At 40.9% G+C, this 21,857-nt stretch overlaps 1 protein-coding gene across 3 annotated transcripts in view; it reads left to right on the forward strand.

Moving 5' to 3' along the window:
• Positions 1–21,857, forward strand: part of LAMA4 (laminin subunit alpha 4) — a 141,670-nt gene that overhangs the window by 60,020 nt on the left and 59,793 nt on the right. For 2 of the 3 annotated variants that reach the window (XM_055432776.2, XM_055432775.2), the window contains exons 6-12: positions 294–508; positions 2,551–2,646; positions 4,929–5,080; positions 6,900–7,010; positions 14,857–14,968; positions 17,835–18,002; positions 20,417–20,610. In XM_055432776.2, coding sequence (XP_055288751.2) covers positions 294–508; positions 2,551–2,646; positions 4,929–5,080; positions 6,900–7,010; positions 14,857–14,968; positions 17,835–18,002; positions 20,417–20,610 — 1,048 coding nt within the window. The remainder of the gene's footprint in view (positions 1–293; positions 509–2,550; positions 2,647–4,928; positions 5,081–6,899; positions 7,011–14,856; positions 14,969–17,834; positions 18,003–20,416; positions 20,611–21,857) is intronic. The other variant, XM_055432777.2, reaches the window with a different exon arrangement.

The raw sequence follows: 21,857 nt of genomic DNA on the forward strand, positions 1-21,857 counted from the left end.
CCTATGGCAGCAGTGCATCCCAGTCACTGGGGTGTAACCACAAATGCCCACAAACTGGTTACCGCCAGACACTCCTGCACCTGAAGGTCTTGCTGAACTGAATGGGCTGGAACACAATGGAGAAAGGTAGTTCCTTAAAAACAAAGTCCGGTTCTACAGGAAGGTGGGAGAGGAGGGATTAATTCTGGGAGAACAGTCCAGAGAGGTTCGTTATACTTCCTTCTAGGTAGGAAAGAAGACAAAAAGGAAGAAAACTATGGATGCTCAATTTTTAACATGTGATTCCCCTTCAGATGTGCTCCTGGTTACTATGGAAACCCCTTGCTGATTGGAAGCACTTGTAAGAAATGTGACTGCAGTGGGAATTCAGATCCTAACCTGATCTTTGAAGATTGTGATGAGGTCACTGGCCAGTGTAGGAATTGCTTACGCAACACTACTGGATTCAAGTGTGAACGGTGCGCGCCTGGGTACTATGGAGATGCGAGGAGAGCCAAGAACTGTGCAGGTACAGTGCTGTGCACACTACTGCAGCTACCTGACTGGTGCATGAGTGATAGGAGCAGGTTCTCTGTCAATGCCAGGTTTAGGTGAATTTCTGTTGGGGACATACTGCAGTTACCCCCTTTTACAGGGTACACTTTTACAGTTACACTTTTCCAGGGTAATATGGAGTCTCAGGGCATGCATCCCATATTCATAGGGTTAGATATTTTTGTCACAACTAATGTAACATAGCTCATGGGTAGAATGGACCATGAGACACTTAACACCAGTGACCTTTTGTCTTATCTTAATCTTTATGTCCTTCCAGTTTTGACCAAAGAAGTAAATCAGACTTCCACAGATAACCTATCGTTGACCAGAGGACTGAATGAATGAAAGCTTGCGTGGTTCACATCAATTTTCTTATTCTGCAAACTATGTATTTCTTTTTAGTTATTTTTGGTAAAAATTAGCATTTCAGTGAAATAGATTAGCAAATCCAGAAGTAGTTTCATCCCCCTATTTCCTCAAATTATCAGAGAAGATATTTAAGGGATAGTATCTTCCTGGTTAGACTTCAGTTAGGCTGAAAAGTACCAATTTTATTTGGGATTTCTCCAATCCATTTACCTCAGAGTGAAGCTCTTCAGAAGTAAAGTTAAATTGCCTTCCTGCAGGATTAAAGGGAGGCTGAGACCAAGTATTCCTCCTTTTATGTGCCTTTGAGATGAAGAAGACTGAGGAAGAGGTATTGTGCTCTTGTGGCTTGCTTCAGTTGGAGGTGCTCTCACTGAAACAGGTTTCCACTTAAAGAGATGTTTAAGAAGTGAAGAGTTTGAAATTGAGAAGAAAACAAATATGATCTGCAGAAGTCACAGAAAAGTAACCATGCCTCCAAGAAAGCTATGTGCACAGAAGCATAACCCCGAGAATAACAGAGGGAGGAGAGGAGCACTGTGTCCAGCCAGACTAGAGAGAGAGGAAGCGGGCATCAGCAAGAGGGTTGCAAAGCCAAAGACTTAAACATTGGCATCCTGATTCTCAAAATATTGACTAAACTCATGTTTAAATGACATGGATGCATATCACTCTTAGAAAAGAAGCTAATGTTGAAAGCAATAATGCATGACCTTGCTGAATTGTTTCATAAATCTGTATTTTGTGGAACATTTTAACAGCCAAAATGTAATAAATGTATGTTATCCTTGAAGCCAATTTTTTATGATTATTCTGTAAAGACAGTTAAGAGGTGGGAGGAAATTCACAATTCTATTCCAGCTTACTGCTAGCCTACGTAACTGAAGAAATCCTTTATAAATATTAAAAATTAATCTCCATTCCAAAATGCACTGGAAAATGAACAGTCTGGTGAAATTGAGGTTTTGTTTTTGTTTTTTCCCAAAAAAGCATTCTTGAAAATCATCAGTAGATTAATAATGGGCTCTCAAGTCTTCTAAATTCGTGTAAATATGGTCCTAATTCTTTTCACAACATTGTTCCCATCTGTCCCACTGGTAGCTATCATTGGGAGGTTTGGAGTCAGTCTTGCCAAGGGTCAAGCCCTGTAGGAGCCAAGAATCGCTCTTGGGTCCCCTCACTCACTTCTAGTGGGCGGCTCCTCCCTCACACCTGGCAGGAATCAAACCTAGATTTGGATTAAACTGGAGAATCTGAATGTGATAAAAGGATGACTTGGATTCCAGCTGGATGATGGACTCTGTGATCATTTTGTACCTTGTGAAACTGACCCAGATCTCTTTGGACTGAAGCAGTTGCAGAGTCATGTCAGAATCTCAAAAAGTTGGGAAGGGAATCCCAGAACACTGAGATTTATCTACTTTTGGCCCAGGGTCACCTTTGAAAGTCTCACCAAGCTGGGGCTTAATTGGGTAAGAGGAGTAATCCCTAAATCATGTATTCCTCATGATCTTAAGAAAGAATATAAATTAATCCCCACTGAAGAATTATATACTGATAGCAAGTATTTCTGCAAACCACAAAACACTGTGATATTTTAGGCATTAAGAAAATGAATCCCTAATCTCTTGTCTTTGTTTCCCACAGTGTGCAATTGTGGGGGAGGCCCCTGTGACAGCATAACCGGAGAGTGCTTGGAAGAAGGTTTTGAGCCCCCTACAGGCACGGACTGCCCAACCATAAGTAAAAATAACAGTACATGATTGACTAACCCCACTTTCTCTAATGTGCTGCAGGTGTAGGATTAAGATGAGCTATGCAGTCCCACCCTCTCTAGAAACTGTCTGAGTCCCACCGTTGGCTTTAACCCTGTCTGTGCCTCAACCAAATGGACCCTAAGCCAAAGACATTCAGTCCACTTGATTCCAGTTAGCAAATAGCAGGTTGCATTTAAACAGCTCTATTTTAGAAAAATTATTTTTGTCAAGTCTTTAAGTTCAATGTCTTACTTAGTAGGTAAAGTTGGAAATACAGTTCCCAATGACTGAGTTCATTTTAGGTCTTTTTTCTATATTATCTCTTCAGGTCCTCACATAATGTAATCCATAGACAATGCTTTACAACATTTGGTAAACTCATATACCAAGAGATTTAAGTGCTTTTCCCCAGATCACTCCAAATCTGAAGTGGCACCAGTAATATAATATTCAGTCCTTATGCAAAGGAGCTGCCTTCTCTCTTTGCTGTCTCTCCTGTCATTCAGATCATGAAAGTGAATGTTGCTCAGTCGTGTCCAACTCTTTGGGATCCCGTGGATTATACTGTCCATGGAATTCTCCAGACCACAATACTGGAGTGGGTAGTCTTTCCCTTCTCCAGGGGATCTTCCCAGCCCAGGGATCAAACACAGGTCTCCCACATTGCAGGCAGATTCTTTACCAGCTGAGCCACAAGGGAAGCCAGGAATACTGGAGTGGGTAGCCTATCCCTTCCCAGCCCAGGGATCAAACCCGGGTCTCCCACATTGCAGGCAGATTCTTTACCAACTGAGCCACAAAGGAAGCCAAGAATACTGGAGTGGGAAGCCTATCCCTTCTCCAGCAGATCTTCCCAACCCAGGAATCGAACCAGGGTCTCCTGTATTGCAGGTGGATTCTTTACCATCTGAGCTATTAGGGAAGCCCAATTCAAATCATGAGTTGTCCTAATGGTCCAAGAACCTGCTGAAATATTTCAGAACAAATGCCCAGAGCCAGTCTTACTGACTTCTCAAGCGTCCTTTAAGCCAGTAGCCTAGAAAAGTCCATGATTGATTTTTAGAAGGATTTAAGGAAAGTTTTGGCTTAGGAAGCCTTCTATCAAGAAAGTAACTAATATTTGGCTTTAAGTAGAGTGTTTTAAAGACTACTTTAATATTAGATATCCCTTCCCCCAAGCAAAAACATCTTGGCCTCTCAGTCCCTCTGGGCACAAGAGATTAATATCACTGATGAATCCCATATTAGAAGGTGACATAGGATGGAAGGCACAAGCTGGGCAGTTTGCATACTGACAGCGTAGGTGATCCTCTGTGCACAGTCACTTTAAGGACATCAAGGTGCCTGCTTGGCCTCTATGTGTCTCCTCTACCAGCCTGATGTACTGACTGGGGAGTCATTCCTTAGAGAGAGCGTATGAGGAAGACGGCATTAAACTTCAAGTAACAAATTAACATATTAACAACCATTAACCCTTTAGTCTCCATTTATCAGTTCTCTAGACGAGAGTACGTCTGGTGGAAAGAGGTTGAAAACAGAAAAATTTCAAAGGGTGTCCTTAGTGCGTGGGTCCCAGGAGGGCATTGGATTGTGGGGGTGATGACAGTGGTCAGGGGAACTCAACCGTGAAATGCAGGAAGGAGCAGGAAACTGCCACCCTCCTCACCACACGTGCAGGTCGTCAGCTGTCAGAGAGTAATACTAGCAAACAGTGAGGTCCTGCCAACCTGTTCAGACAGGAGGTCAGGCCATGGGGAGGCACCGGGCCATCTGTGGAGTGAGGAGAAAGCGCTGGAATCTGAACAGTCAGTAAGGAACGCTGCTGGGAGAGGAGAAATGGCAGGCGAGTTCCATCTTCACTGGCCGGCGCCAAGCGGAAACCCACAGCCTGAGGTGGAGGGCGTCCTCCCCGATGGCTTTCCCCGACCAGAGAAAAGTGGGGAGAAGTCTCTTTACAGCCACCGTCTCAGATGCCTTGCCCTTTGTGCTTCCTTTCCTCCTCAGTTCAGCCATTAGTGTTCACGGTAACCTGCTATTCAGTTGCATGTTTGTTTTTTGTTTTAAGCAGGGATAGTGCCCAACTGTACACTTTGGTCATCTGAGGCTCTCTGAGTATAAGGACTAGTTCCATGGTCCAGAATAGCTCCTTGGGAAACAAAAATACGAATAGTATTAACCAAGGAAGGGTATATGATGACCAACTTAGAGCAGCATGCTTCCCAGCTGACCTTTGATTTTGAGGAAATGACATGCCCATTGTACCACCAGGCTGTGATAAATGCATCTGGGATCTGACTGATGACCTTCGGTTAGCAGCGCTCTCAATTGAAGAAAGCAAATCTGGCCTGTTGAGTGTGTCATCTGGTGCCGCAGCTCATAGGCACATGAACGAAATCAACTCCACCATCTACCTCCTCAAAGTATGCACGAATGGTGTACTTTCTGTGTATTTTCACTCTGGTTTCACAGGGTCACTCCTGGTACCTCCTACCCTTTTGTTATCTGAGTCCAGTAGTTATATTACAGATTGCCAGACCTCGGAAATTATGAAAAGTTGATTATAGTCATGCACTCCATCCTAATCCAGGAGCTGTCATCTATGAAAAAGGTTAATGGAAAATGAAATGACTGAAAAACTAGTATCTATGTACAAAGCTATTGATAGAGGAGAAACACTTATTTTCTTAAGTTGTGCATTGGTTACTGAAGTCAACATGACAAACATAATATTAGCTTAGTTTCAGCTTGCTGTTTTCGTGGGTTTCTCTGAAAACTAATACATACACTCTTGTTCTCTTTTCCTTTCTTTCCTCCCTCTTTCTTCTGCCCTTACCATTCCATCTCACTGACACACATTTCTTCTCATTTTTCCATACTCACACACACACTCAAACACACAAACATGCTCCTATGCTCTGTTTCTCTTCCTTGATCTAGTGGTTAAATCTGATAAGCAAGTTAAAGGCAGACAGTAGTCAAAAACTGTAACAATGCTTATATACCTAAGCTTTAAGAGGTGTTTTTTCCCTCTCTAAATTATAGGCTTCTATCACAACCAACAGATACTTTTTAAAAAAATGATAATCAGCTGAAAAGTTAATAGAACTAATACCAGCATACTTTTTTATTTTGTTAGTCAAATTAGCATAGTGGTTAAGAGCATAAATTTTGACACCAGAATGCTTAGATTCAAATCCCAGCTCTGACACTTACTAGCTTTGTGACCTAGAGTAAATTATTTAACCTCTTTAGTTTTCATTCCCCTCATCTGAAATTGAGGATAATTATCACACCTATCTCATGGGTTTTTGACAAAATTCAGTAAGTTGTTATATAGAGCAGTCAGAATAGTATCTAACATAGAAAGTGCTCAATTCTCTGCTTTTAGGAGGTACAAATAATATCCACAGCAATTGCCCAAATTGGCAAAGTGTAGAACAAAACAAAAATCACAAAGTTGTAAAGCTGGATGAAGTCTTAGTAAGCATTCTATTCCCAGTTTAGGAATTGTTTTTTTCCAAACTCATCTATTTGGACACATGAAGGCAGTAATCCTCAGAGGAGTCACCCAGACTCCGTCCTCTTGATACTGCTTGAATCCTCTTTCCCCAAAAGGACATCTTCAAGGTAGAAATAGTTATTATATAAGACATAATAATATTGTAGCTGATAGGAAGTCAGTGCCCAGATTGAATGACTTACTCCAGAGTAGTTGAAGGAAAGCTACACCTGGTGCAAACTCCTCAAAAATGGAAATGAAAAGAGCAAACTGTGTGAAATAAAAATAATTGTTCTCCTTACACTAGCAAGAGGGAACTGAATTTCTAGAACTCCATTTTCATTGATCAAGATGGGTTATCATTTCTTTGAAGACCTGCCAGAATTGAAATCTTAAAGCTGAGACACGCAAAGCCACCGCCCGTCTATATTGAGCCTTTTTGCAAATTTGCAAAAGGTACCCTTTCCCCAGAACCAGCACAGCTCACACCAGATTCTACAGCCTGCTGAAGGGAGCTCACAGAATTTCTGTCCCCAGAGTTCTCAGTCCCCTCGTGCAGACCTCAAATTTCATACCAGCTTGCAGTAGCCTGTGGACCCCACTATTTTGAGAATAAAGGCTGACTCTCTACTGCAGTCCTCTTACACCAAAAGGGTTTTCTGTGTATTTTTATAAACCTGGTGTACACATCTACTGACTATGGAAAAATACATGTGCTTTGTTTTTTTTTTAATCCACAGACAAAATTGTCAGAAAGAGAAAACCAGTATGTCCTAAGAAAGATACAAATCAACAATGCTGAAAACACAATGAAAAGCCTTCAGTCTGACGTGGAGGAATTAGCTGAAAGGGTATGTATTCGGTTTCTGAGACTAACTTCAATGAGGGATTTAGCTAGTGTGAGACTGGCTAGTCACAAATGATTGAGGCTTAACACAGCCGAGAAAAAATGCAGGGACCCAGGTGCCTTAAAATAAATCAAGGCAAAACCTGAGGATAAACTTAACACACTTGGTCTCTACTATATCTTCCCATTTTGACTGGTTTCCTTGAAAAATCATGTTTATGGGGAACTTTCGTTGTTTGCTGCTGGTAAATATCGTTGATATATATTTCATTTGGATGTTCGTTCAGCTGTTTGCCTTAACATTTTATGGCTAAGAGCTATAGAGCGTCCAGAAGTAAACTTTATTACATAGAATATAAACTTTAAATGTTTGCTACAGGATGCATTAAATAATAAAAGGAAAGAGGAGAAATTGTGTTGAGAAAGCAATTTTGCAGTTTGGCAGGGGAAAAAGAACACTTTGGACCCTCATTTTTTACCATATACTATTAATAAAATGAACTTCAAACAGATTAAAGACTTTAGTTTAAATCTAAAATTTTCAAGAAAACAGAACTAGATAATTATTAAATCTTGAAAGGAAATAAAAATACAATTAAACATAGTGTGAAGAATTATAGTAAAAAGAATAGATTTGACAAGGAAAAGTTGCAAATACTCAGTAAAACAACTAAATAAATGAAAAAAGTCAGTAAGACTAAGAAAAATGTTGAGGGAAATGTGGCTTGTAAAAGCTCTCACAAATTAACAAAAACATTAAAACATGAGCAAAGTCATTCCCTGAGGGTCTAATGGAAAAATATCCATCCTCTGTTCTAATAAAAAAAATAGAAAATGCAACTAAGCTCCAAGGTACCATGTTTAATATACTAAAATCTTTAACACATTTTTTCCCCTGATTATGTTCCACCAGTTGTGCCCAGAGTACCCTGGAATTTCTGCTTTCAGATACTAATATTTGACATAAACTGTTGTTCTTTTCAAAAATAATTCTCATTTTCTGCAAAAATAATGGTTAAAATGACTCTGATAATCTCTTTTGACCTTGGACCTCTTAAACTAAGAGATTATGCTTCTAAAAATGTGAATTACTTTAATTGAATCCTTGGAAGATTCAACTGCTTTTAAATGCATATAAAAATTGTGTCCCCCTTTCTCCATGCAATAGAGCATATTAATCCAACCATCAACATTTGAGGAGCAGTGAGATCTCTTAAATTTCAAAGGAAAATACCATGAAAGAAATCTTTGTGAAAACTCATTGTAATTTCATTTCTATGTCATGGCTGGAACTTGCTGGAAGTGTCTCAAATTCTTGAGGAAATGTTTTCACCAAGATTAGTTCCTCCGATAGCTTAGACACAGAGTTACTGATTGTTTTCTTGTACAGTTTTCCTACTTCCAATATTAATTAAATGCAGGTTTTCATGGGAAGGAAATAATGTAAGCTTCAAAGGAATATCACAGTAGAAAAGGCTCCTGAAAAGCAAGAGCAGACCACCAAAGCAGGAAGTTGATGATAAAACTACTAGAACATTCACCCAGTTGTTTCCATTGATTCTTACTGAAAATAACATCCTTCTTGTTGTGACGTCAACAGTCCTGATGGTACAAGAAGCTGCTGAAACATTTTGAAACAAATACACAGAGCTAGCTTTAATGACTTCTCAAGCATCCTTCGGAGAAGGCAATGGCACCCCACTCCAGTACTCTTGCCTGGAAAATCCCATGGATGGAGGAGCCTGGTAGGCTGCAGTCCATGCGGTCGCTGAGGGTCGGACACGACTGAGCAACTTCACTTCCACTTTTCAGTTTCATGCATTGGAGAAGGAAATGGCAACCCACTCCAGTGTTCTTGCCTGGAGAATCCTAGGGATGGGGGAGCCTGGTGGGCTGCCGTCTATGGGGTCACACAGAGTCGGACACTACTGAAGTGAATTAGCAGCAGTAGCAGCAAGCATCCTTCAAGCCCTTGGTCTGGAAAAGTTTATAATTGGTTCTTAGAAGGATATAATAAAAGCTTTGTCTTAGAAAGCTTTCTATCAAGAAAAGTTAACAATATTTAGCTTTAACTAGAATGAAGAATTTCACTGTAGATTCCCACAGTGTGGTAAAATTCACAGTAATGTTGCCTCTTAAAATTGAAAATGTGGTTGATCCTTGAACAACATGGGTTTGAACTTCGAGGGTCCACTTACACACAGGTGTTTTTTGATACTATGGTACAATGGCATTACATGATCCACAGTTGGTTGAGTCCAAGTATATAGAACCTCAGATATGGAGGGCCAACTATAAAGTTACAAGTGCATTTTCAACTTTATCGGTGCCCCAAATCCCTGCATTGTTCAAGGGACAACTGTACCCTCTGTATGCAAAGTAGCTGTTACATGAATCTAATGTAACCCAAATCTCACAGTTTACATTAACTTAAAGTTACTGGGGTTTTGCCCCAACTTCCATATCTAAGTCCTCTAGCCCTCTTTTGATAAATCCTACTGCCTCTTCCCACCCCATACTTATGGAAATTTACCTGCCTTCTGAGAAACCTGTATGCAAGTCAAGAAGCAACAGTTAGAACTAGACATGGAACAATAGATTGGTTCCAAATTGGGAAAGGAATACGTCAAGGCTGTATATTATCACCCTGCTTATTTAACTTATATGCAAAGTACATCGTGCAAAATGCCAGACTGGATGAAGCACAAGATGGAATCAAGATGGCCAGGAGAAATATCAAAAACCTCAGATACGCAGATGACACCACCCTTATGGCAGAAAGCAAAGAGAAACTAAAGAGTCTTTTGATGAGTGAAAAAGCTGACTTAAAACTCAACATTCAAAAAATGAAGATCATGGCATTCAGTCCCATCACTTCATGGCAAATAGATGTGGAAATAGTGACAGACTTTATTTTGGGGGCCTCCAAAATCACTGCAGATGGTGACTACAGCCATGAAATTAAAAGACATTTGCTCCTTGGAAGAAAAGCTATGACCAACCTAACAGCATATTAAAAACCAGAGACATTACTTTGCCAACAGAGGACAATATAGTCAAAGCTATGATTTTTCCAGTAGTCATGTATGGATGTGAGAGTTGGACCATAAAGAAGGCTGAGCACTGAAGAATTGATGCTTTTGAACTATGGTGTTGGAAGAGACTCTTGAGAGTCCGTTGGGCTGCAAGGAGATCAAACCAGGCAATCCTAAAGGAAATCAGCCCTGAATATTCATTGGAAGGACTGATGCTGAAGCTGAAGCGCCTGTCCTTTGGCCACCAGATGCAAAGAACCGATTCATTAGAAAATACCCTGATGCTGGGAAAGGTTCAAGGCGGGAGAAGAAACAGACAACAGAGGATGAGATAGTTGGATGGCATCACCGACTCAATGGACATTAGTTTGAGCAAGCTTTAGGAGATGGTGAAGGACAGGGAAGCCTGGAGTGGTGCAGTTCATGGGGTTGCAAAGAGTCAGACATGACTGAGCGACTGAACAACAGCAACTTCTGGGAAACCCCTAAAGGATGCCCATGCATTTGTGTTCCCAAAGAGCTGCTGCTCAAAAGAGTCTCGATTTTGCCACTGCTGATCTTGTCTGTAATGAAATACCAAAGCCTCTGTCAAGATTCCACTCTCCCGTGTTCCCAAAGGCACCATGCTCAGAGCCAGAGTGGACTAGGCTACAGCAGAAGTGAAGGTAGTGGCCCTCTCCCAATCTCAGTGCTGCCCTTTGCCATCTGGATCTAGGGCCCAGTCTCCCAAGAGCTGGCTCAGGAGGGTGCCACACTGTTCCCTACACTTCTCCATCCCCTCCATCTCATCCGTACTCCTTCAGCTACAGCAGCACGTATGAAGACCTTTAGGATTGGAAGGAAAGTAGGTCACTTCCATACATCAAAAGCCTCATCTCCAATCCTGATGAAAAGACAGGACAAAAAGTCAAAGTATGTTTCAATTACAGTTGACCAGAAGACTGTAGAACTTCAGCCTTGGCATTGCAGAAGATTAACTAAAAAAGCAAGGAGCAGAAGACAATGCTGAAGAGGTTGTCCAAATCATGAAGAACGTTGCCCACCATGCTCATCCTTTGGACTTTGGAAGATATTGGAGCATTTACCTACAACAGTGAGCTGATTAGGTGTGAAGTTTCAGAAACATTCCTCTGTAGTGGGAATGATAAATTGGTGAGTTTAAGACTGAAGACAGGGACACCAGTTAGTAGACTGCCACAGTAATCCAAACAAGAGCAGTCAGTTGCTACCTTGTATTCATTGGAAAGGAAAGTGCAGTGAACTGGGATGAATTGAAACTAGTGGTGGGGAAGAAGAAGAGAGGCCAGAATGGCAAGTGAAATAAAAGTGATTCAGTGACCAGTTGAATATGAAGAGTTGCAAAGATGTAAGCTGTTAGACTTGGAAAGATAAATGGCCAAGACTGATAATTCAGGATGAATTCTCTGGATCTCGTCAGGTGAAGTACCTATGGATGCCAGAGATTTGAACCTGTAGCTCAAGAGAAGAGATCAAGGCTAGAGAAGTATTTCAGTGTTTCAGTTCAGTTCAGTTCAGTCGCTCAGTCATGTCTGACTCTCCGCGACCCCATGAATCACAGCACGCCAGGCCTCCCTGTCCATCACCAACTCCCGGAGTACACTCAAACTCATGTCCACAGAGTCGGTGATGCCATCCAGCCATCTCATTCTCTATGGTCCCCTTCTCCTCCCGCCCCCAACCTTTCCCAGCATCAGAGTCTTTTCCAGTGAGTCAACTCGTCACATGAGGTGGCCAAAGTATTGGAGTTTCAGCTTTAGCATCAGTCCTTCCAATGAACACCCAGGATTGATCTCCTTTAGAATGGACTGGTTGGATCTCCTTGCAGTCCAAGGGACTCTCAAGAGTCTTCTCCAACACCAGAGTTCAAAAGCATCAATTCTTCGTTGATCATCTTTCTTCACAGTCCAACTCTCACATCCATACATGACCACGGGAAAGATAGGAGATACTTAAACCGACACAAGTAGACATCACTGTACAGATTGTGAAATGGCACACCAATATTCCTACTGCTGTTTTGTCCAGCACTGCCTCTGTTTATGCTTGTCTTAGAGTTATTATAAAAGATCCTCTTTCACTCTCAAGAGAGTCTGGACCATGCTAGATAATGATTATCATCCTCACTCATTAGAATGGTATTAGGTACACTATTGGAGAAGGCAATGGCAAGCCACTCCAGTACTCTTGCCTAGAAAATCCCATGGACAGGGGAGCCTGGTGGGCTACAGTCCATGGGGTCACTAGTAGTCGGACAAGACTGAGCGACTTCACTTTCACTTTTCACTTTCACACATTGGAGAAGGAAATGGCAACCCACTCCAGTGTTCTTGACTGGAGAATCCCAGGGATGGTGGAGCCTGGTGGGCTGCCGTCTATGGGGTCACTCAGAGTTGGACACGACTGAAGCGACTTAGCAGCAGCAGGTACACTATATTTTATGGCCTGTATAGTAAATGAAATTCTTGCCACCTTTTACATCAAATGTGTGTCAAAATTCACTGCTGAGGTGAGTAAGTGATTAATCCATTTGCAGTGCTAAACATCAACCAGCTTACAGTTGTGAGCTAATTTTTTTTAATACAGTTTTCTTAGAGCAGGGTGCACCTGTTTTACCATGTGCCCATATCATTATTTTCCTTCCGTAATCAAAGTTAAAACTGTAGAACTTTCAAATAAGGCATCACTGTATATTATATCCAGTAATTTTGCAGTTTAAAGTAACAGATGTTCCTCTTTGCTGCTTTTTGTAAATATGTATATCTAAGCGCCCTCTGGTGTTGGTCAAAAGAGCTTGTCTTTGAGTTATCCTCTAGCTGTCTTTCATTACTTCAGTGAATTCAGAGTTTCCATATCAAGAAATAAATGAACACAATAATAACAATAAACCTTTTCCCTTGAAGGATGAAGCCAAAGTCAAAAATATGCATGTTGTATTTTGTAAATATAACTGAATTTAAACTGGACCAAAAATCAACTTAAACATTTTTTTTTAATGTTTTATAGGTCTGTGTCCCTATTTTTTAAAAGCAGGGAGGGATGACCTGCTTTTCATTTTATGAAAAGATTCATTTTATCTTCTACATCATCTAATTTTAAAGTGACCACAAAGCTTCTGTTTCCAGAAAGCAGTAGAACAGGGCAAGAGGGAGATTGAAATTGTGGGGAAAGAACATGTGACTCAGATTGCTGTGTCCATTTGGAGAGCATGCATTTCAGCGAAGGAGCTGCAGTATTGCTGCACAGGGAGCTTTGTTTGGAGGGATTTTGGATACAATGCCGATGAAAAGCTCCTTGGGCATGTGTTTGCTAGGATACCATTTCTGTATTCTCCTCCTTGAAGGGCTGGTGGTTTGGGTAATGCTTCGTGGCAGTTGTTTAGTCACTCAGTAGCATCCAACTCTTTGTGACCCCATGGACTACAGTGCTGGGCTCCTCTGTCCCTGGGATTTCGCAGACGAGACTACTGGAGTGGGTTGCGTAAAAACATTCCAGGTAAAATCATGGCCTCATCCTCCCGCTAGAACAAGAGATGAAAGGAGAGAGATTTGAAAGAGTCACTCTCCTATTCTGGGGGCCTACCAGCCAGCACTCTGTGTGGCAGGTCACCTGGCAATCCAATCAGGTTCAGCTCCTTTGTCACAGAGCTGAACCAGAAAGACACTGGGCAAGGCAAGTGGCCACTTGATCAAATGGCAAACTGAAGAAGTATCTCACCTCTTAAATATAACCCATGAATCCGTCTTTCTGATGCCAGAGTAAGTACCCATCCCCATGCTGTGCATCCAGGCCAGTGTCCTGGCCTTGAACCATTTTTTAAGACATTCTTCCCTTGTGGCTCAGACAGTAAAGAATCTGGCTGCAATGCATGAGACCCAGGTTCGATCGCTAAGTCAGGAAGATCCCTTGGAGAAGGAAATGGCCTTCCACTCCAGTATTCTTGCCTAGAGAATTCCAGTATACTTGCCTAGAGAATTCCATGGACAGAGGTGCCTGGCGGGCTATAGTCCGTGGGGTCGCAAAGAGTTGGACACAACCAAGTGACTACACTTTCACTTTACTTTTTCGTCTGTCCTTATACACACAGAGAGAAATACACTTGCACACCCACACATGCTTTCTTCAGGAGCCACATTTGAGTTGGGATTTCATCTTGACAGATCCTACGTGTGAGTTCTGAAACAGAGTTGAAAGAATGAAATCAACTTCTCAGAAAACTTCATTCACTCTGAGCCAAAGCTGCTTGAGTAATTATTTGTACACAAGTGCCTTCAGTGTTGATGGGAATTTGGAAGGCAGCACTGAAAATAGCGTTTAGCCTAGTGAGCATAATCCTTTCAATCTCTGTGGTAATTTAGTTGCAGCAATGGCTGGACCACCCAGAAGCCACTGGATGCATGGAACATTTTGAGATCTGCCTGCTTTCTCAACATGTTTCCCTTTGAACCCTTAAGCATTTCAGTCAGCACAATGTCAAACTAATCAGCAGACATGGATAATTCCCTAGTCTGGCATCTTGAGATACAGTAAAAATTCAAAGGGTAGATTACTTATGAAAGATGGGTGGTTTGGATTGAACTGTGACTGATGGCTTAGGAATAGAAATAGCATCTGTAATTCTAAAGCTGGTCATCACATCCATCTGCATGCATGAGTCCATTTTATATGTTACAGAACTTTCGCATGTCAGAGAAGTTTATGTTTACAGAATACATTATGCTCACCCACCCCCACATGTGCATACACAGCCTTTCCTTCTCATAAAATTAATCTGGTGTTTATACGGATTATTTATAGGAAAGCCAAGCTTCAAGAAAGGTCCAGTTGGCTCAGAAGGAAAGCATGGATACCATTAACCACGCAACTCAGCTTGCAGAGCAAGCCCACAATATGAGGGATAAAATCCAAGGTAAATATACTCTCTACTGGTTCAGCTCCATGTCAAGGAATCACTCATGTTATTAACAGCAATAAAAGTAATGGCTGCTGTTAGTGTTTATTGTGTGCCAGGACCTGTTGTTAGAGTGTTACCGTTTCAAACTCATGTAAGATCTTCTTTCACATTTGTTTGTCTGGGACTTCTGAGCATTCATCTCCACTTACTGTCTATTTTCACTAATAAATGTGGAGAGTAGAGGAAATTTCCTGACAGTCCAGTGGTTAGGACTCAGGCAGTGCAGCCAAAAGGAAAAAAAAAAGAATGTATGTAAAAAATCATTCCCTTTCCACGCATTTCACATAAGTGAAATGCCAGTATACCTTTCCAGTAGAGGAAATTACATTCAGTGTTGTCTCTAAAATGGAAGAGTTGAGTAGGAGTCACATTTTTCTCAGTTATTCGCAGTGAAAACCCTGCCTTTAGAGTGGCAGTAAACTGTCCGCTAATCCGAGTCATCCTGCGCTGTCTCTCTGATGCTGTCTAGAATCAGGCAGGTACACGCTCTGGTCCCCAGTCTAGAAGAAAAGCCAAGACGGGGTGTGGAAGAGTTCTTTGCCTTAAAGCATAAAACTGGCAGATTTTACCTTTCTTCTTGAGGGTTTACTTACTCATAAACGCAGGCTGCATTTTGAAGACTATCTTAATAGCACGCTGAAAGCAAGCCTTCAGATTGCTTTGGTTCTAAGATAAAGAGAATTTACTTGGGTTACAGTCTGCTAAGATACAGTATTTGTGTGTTTCCATAGTTTTTATTATCCTATATATTAAGAGCTTGATGACAACTACAAGTACATCTCAAGGGCACAATGACAGTAAAGGGACCTACAATGGAAGATTCATATCTTTGTACTGAGGTAGAGGGAGCATATTCCAGGACAAGGGATGTATTGAGCCGAGATTAACCATTCGCTGTATTTCCTTCAGTGCCCATAATACATAATACATAATAAAAACAAAAGGTATGCATTTCAAACATCCCTTGCTCCCATCCTTACTATTTCATGCTTTTGCATCTACCAATATAATGTTCTTTCCCTATAATATTTTATAGTTAAAATTTATTTGTTCAAAAAGTAAGATTAAACCTAGATTAGCTGATCTCAACTAAGAAATAAATGTCCCTCTCGGCAGCAGATAAAGCCAGCATCCTATATCTTAGCCATTCTGGGAAAAAAAACAGTTCACCTTTGCTGTCTAACTCAAAATTTGATTCTAGGGTATTTCATTTGGAAGCAATCTAAGCCTTCTTATTTGACCCTTAGGACATAGGATAAGAAGGAAAAAATACAAAAGAAATGTAAATAGAAAACAGTAATTTCCATCAGTTTCTACCTTTTTAAAATAATGTATGAAGAGCTTTCAAAGACCAAAAGCATAAATGTTATTCTCTGTATTTCCTTTTTCTAATCTAGACCAGACATGGCTAAAATAAAATAAGCCAGATTGTAAATATAATATCTGCATCAAAATGCCAAGAAATTCAGCATTGCCAATGCTAGATCTAAGGAAAAAATTTATGTTTAGTTTATTTCAAGGGTTAATATTTTAGACTTTTTACTTGAGAAATGAGTATTTAATTCCTTCTTGAGTTTTGTTTAAGCATATCTTAGTTTCTCTAAAACTTTTATCATTAATATTTACAGCACTGAAAACCTCTTCCCCATTTATCTGCCTTGCTTCAGAATTCAGGGATGCTGCACAACACCAATAGTGTGTTATTCCTTATTCCCAGCCATCTCTAAAATAACTACTGGTGACCTTCAAGCTATTATCCATATAAAATACAAGCCTTTATCCTGGTATGATTTATGTGAGACCAGTGTTGTTTACCCATCTTGTCTGGCCAACCACATAGATCATAGTAAACCACAGACAGACAATTTCATTTATGCCAGGAAGATAAAATGCTTCCTCCTGGAGCTACCGTAGGACAAGGTGGCAGTTACATAACTTTCATCTGATCATATATAGTAGGAAGAGGGAGCCAGAGGCCCGCTTAGCTCTGCCAGTATTCAGACAACCCATCTAATGCCTCAGAGCCTCAGCAGTCCCTCTGGTTCTGAGATGGATGCTACTTATGGATGTAGGCTGAGAATGACCCAGAGTCAGAATTGAACAGTCTTGCCAGGCAGTCATACCACAGAAGGCAAACAGCAGTTGCAAAAAAATGTATATATTAATGAGGAAAAGCTCACATCCTGCTGTCAGAAACCTCTGTATTATATCTAGTCTGTACAACAATCTGAAAGACTCACTTAAACAACCATCAGTATACATTCATTTTGGCTTAGAGCTTAGGTAAAATCCTTGGCTAAATTACAATTAATATCTCCAGTGCCTCCTATATGTGACAGGTGAAACATCAGAACATTTCCTCCAAATTATATATTTTATTATATAAAAGATTGATCAAAGACCCTAGATTTATGTTTCTTAAATATTAACGTTTTTGAATCACGGTAAAATCAGACTCAACTGAAATCAAAGCAAGTTCAGTTCAGTTCACTTCAGTCGCTCAGTCGTGTCCGACTCTCCGCGACCCCATGAATCACAGCTTTGTATTAATTCCACTCCTGTTCTGAAGTTGCCAAATGAAAAGCAAAGAAGAGTGACTTCCTTTGGTTTAACCTCTCCCTGGAATATATGATGAACCTCCAGGGCTGACACCAGTATTCACAGCATGACCATCACCACGCTGTCTTTGCATCGGTTCTCTGTCTCCGTTTCAGGATAAGCCCTGCCTGTTGCCATCACTGTTCGTGTTTTCAGTGACGTCACTGTCAGACTCCCCATCACCTCTCCCTCATGCCTTCTCTCACCATGCCCTTCCTTTCAGAGATCAGCAGCAAGATGCTGTATTATGGGGAAGAGCAGGAACTTAGCTCTGAGGAAATCTCCGAGAAGCTGGTGTTGGCACAGAAGATGCTTGAGGAGATCCGACGCCGTCAGCCGTTCCTCACCCAACGGGAACTTGTGGACGAGGAGGCAGACGAAGCCCATGAATGTAGGTATATTCAACTTCTAGAAGCCAGCATATGTCTGCTTCCTTTGTGGGTCCAGGAGAGTACACCCAGTCACAGGGCAACGTTTGGTCAAAGCAACCAATTCCCAGTATTCAGAGTCACTGAGCATTTAAAGTGGCTTCAGGGAGTTCTTCAGGACAACTTGACTCTATATATATAGACCAGGAATTTTAAAGCCAGACCCAACCTTCAGCTTTTGAGAAACTGCTGAGATTCCACAAGGAATCTACAAGATTTTACTCCTGAGGAGAAAAAATAGGAATGTAGCAGCTGGTGAAAAAAACATTGGAAGGAAAGCTAAGGGAAGCAATTCCTAGCACTTCAATAAAAGAAGTCTCATTGAGAAGGAAGTAAAGATGTAAGGAAGCCCAGCAACATTCATGTTCTGATGTCCGTGAGTGACTTTTAATGACTTTGAAACCTCCCTGGAAATTTAACATTTCCTTTAATGATTAATGTAAATAACAAACCACAGTAGTATTAGTGAATCTATGACTTGGTCACTATATCACTTATCAATTACTATCTCACAGTCTGCCCCAAACGTTAAAACAATAAGCATTTATTTGTTCATGATTTCCTAGGTTGGCAATTTGGGTTGGACTCAACCTAGACAGGTCATCTCTGCTCCATGTGCTGGAGTTCACTCACATGTCTGGGGTCTTAGCTGGGATGGCTGGGCATCTCCCTCCATGTGGGGTTTTATTCTATGGGAAGCTCACTGAGCTTGTTCATATGGCAGAAGCCTTCCAGGAGGGCAGGAATGGAAAGTACAAGGTCTCTCAAGGCCTGGCCTTGGAACTCAGCAATGTCATATTCATTCTGTTGGTCAAAGTGAAAATCCATCGGTCATGTCCAGCTCTTTCCAAGTCCATGGGCTATACAATCCATGGAATTCTCCAGGCCAGAATACTGGAGTGGGTAGCCTATCCCTTCTCCAGGGGATCTTCCCAACCCAGGAATCAAACCAGGCTCTCCTGCTTTGCAGGTGGATTCTTTACCAACTGAGGTATGAGGGAAGCCCTCTGTTGGTCAGAACCAGCCCAGATTCAAGGGTGAGGAAAAAGACTCCACTCTTGCTAGGAAGAGTTACAAAAAATTGTGTCCATTTTAATCAACACAGTCAACAAAAAGAGACTACAGGTTTGTGTATCATATTTTAGTTGTCACTGTTATTTCACAATGTTAAATTCATCAATAATTCAAGAATTTTAGTAGTTATTGGTTTCACCTCTAAATCTTAGTTAACACAGATAAAGAAGCACATGTATTATTATATTACCAATTTTTATACATCTTTTTAGTTCTACATATTTTATCTTGTACATTTAAAAACATATAAGAAGGGATCTGAAGGCTTTGCCAGGTTGTCAAGGGGCCCATGATACAGAAAGGGTTAAGAACACCTACATTAGATCATTTTCCTACAATTGTCACTATCAACTTCTGTTAAAACTTATTGTGAATATTTTAATAGAGGAGTATTTTTGGCATAGAGGTATATTGTGATAGCAGGCTTACAAGGTCTTAGAAACAGTAAGAAATAAGGCAGAATCTCAGGCCCGTCTCTGAGTCCAGATGAGGCCAGCAGTCAGGAAGGCCGGCGCTCTCATGTCACAGCCAGATGCTTTCCCTATTTGGGAATTTAACAAGACTACTCTGGGGAAATGGAACCAAATACATCTCCCACTTAGCAGCCTTCCACCAAGTAAAGGCATTTTTTCAGCCACTTTCTCTACTTAGCCATGAACTTGTATCTTCTGCCCGTGATGATGAAAGTAAATACAAAACCTCAATAAGACAGACTGATAGTCCCTGGAGAAAAAAATAGAATCAAGGTACAGAAGCAACGCATGTAACTTTGATTAGAGAATTAAGACATAGGCAAAGTTTAAGAATATTTCATTGCCATTTAATCTTTCAGAATAATGATTCCAGAATAATGATTAAGTTTGACCTAAATAAAGGAGCTAACTAAAAATAGCTGCCTGGAGAGAATACAGAAGATGAGTGGTTGTACATTTGCCAATAATAGACAAAATAATTGGAGATATCTCTAATAATAAAACTGTAGTATATCCAAGTTTCGTTTGTATGGTAAAACTATTAATAATCTGGGTAATAATAAGCCTAGTTGAATGACATCATTTCCACATAAAGCATCATCTTGACAGGAAAACTAATCAATTTCCTTTTTAGCTGATGGTGATCTAGGACGGTCCAAATCCTACAAAATAGTATTTAAAACTTCAAATAATGGGGCCATTTTTGTGACCAACAGCTTCAATCGCTATTGCTAAAGACATCACCTGCCAAATCTGCATCTTTGTTTCTGTGGGCTGGGATGGGAGAAGGGAGGAGCCCAGATTGAGTTTCTGTATACCTTTCTTCCCAGTGCTGAGCCAGGCTGAGAGTTGGCAGAGGCAGTACAATGACACTCGCTCTCTGTTTCCTGTGGTCCTGGAGCAGCTGGATGACTATAACGCCAAGCTGTCAGACCTCCAGGAATCACTTGACCAGGCCCTTAACCACGTCAGGGATGCTGAAGACATGAATAGAGCCACAGCAGCCAGGCAGCGGGACCACGAGGTACGGTGGACACTACATGTAAATGCGTTTGGGGCATATATTAATACAACACCAAGTTATCCTAAGAAGAGACAATTGGTAAACAGCTTTAAAAATATCAGTACATTTAAATCTTTATTTTTAAAATTATCTGCACATTTTTTGCCACTGTCATTTGCTAATGTAAGTATGTACAACTAAAATCAAGTTGAAACTGTTGCAGTTGTTTAGCTTGTGCATTGATTAAGAAGAATGCAGTTGTTCTTCATGCGGCTGTCCGCCTGTGTTGGATGTATTTCTCTTGCAACTGATCAAACAGGCATGATTCTTGTGTATAACTTCTTTTATACCGAGAGTATTAAAAATCCCAAAGCAACCCAGAACTGTGTTTCCTGTAAGGATATGTGTGATTTTGGAAAGGCCTTATTAGCAAATCTCACAGCCTGACTGGTCAGCAGCTGCAGAGATAGGGAGTCTAATTCAAGCTAAGGTCTTACAATTACAAAGAGGTGAAAAAGTTTCCCAGGCTTGGCCAGAGCTTGCCAAAGCGGTCACCTTATGGGTCCAGGATTTGTGCATGCCCACACCTCCAGATTTAGAACTGGTGGTGCTCACACTTCTACCCTGCGCAGGACATGAGCTCACACCATCACTGTGAATCATCATTTTCTGATAGCAAGACCTGTGCCTCTCAAAGCAGTGTCAGAAATAGGAAGCAGCCATGAGCAAGTTCATTACTTCAGTTATGTTATCAGCAAACCCAGCTTAAATTAGGTTCTCCATCCTGATTTTCAGTCATCGCTACCTTTCAGTAAGTCATCGTCAGATGTCCTAAATAAAAGTGAATTATACTTATTGTCGCCATTTTGCACCATTGGAGCAATCTCTTAGCCAATATTTTTTAGAATAATAATGGTCAGGATAGCATTTTTGTTTAAAAACAAAACCATGATTATCTGGCACAACAAAATTATGAGTGTAACGCAAAATAAATTCTTTACTCAGAATTTAAGAAAGTTATTGGGACTCATCCTTATCCTTGAATTTTTCACACCCTCACAACTCGTCAGTCACAGGATCTGGTCCATTTTACCTTTGGAATATTTTTAACTATCTTCCTTCTTTTCTGTTCCTCTACAACTTCTTCAGTGTGGGCCTTTGTTATTTCTCAACTAAAATAGCCTCCTCCACTCCCCTCCATTCTTGCTTCTGTATTGTGATCATCTGCTAGTAGATGTCTCCCCCACTCACCATAAGTGTTTTAATAT

This window comes from Moschus berezovskii, chromosome 10 (genome assembly GCF_049115385.1).
Source record: "Moschus berezovskii isolate FMDL1 chromosome 10, NW_MosBer_1.0, whole genome shotgun sequence".
NCBI classification, from domain to species: domain Eukaryota; kingdom Metazoa; phylum Chordata; class Mammalia; order Artiodactyla; family Moschidae; genus Moschus; species Moschus berezovskii.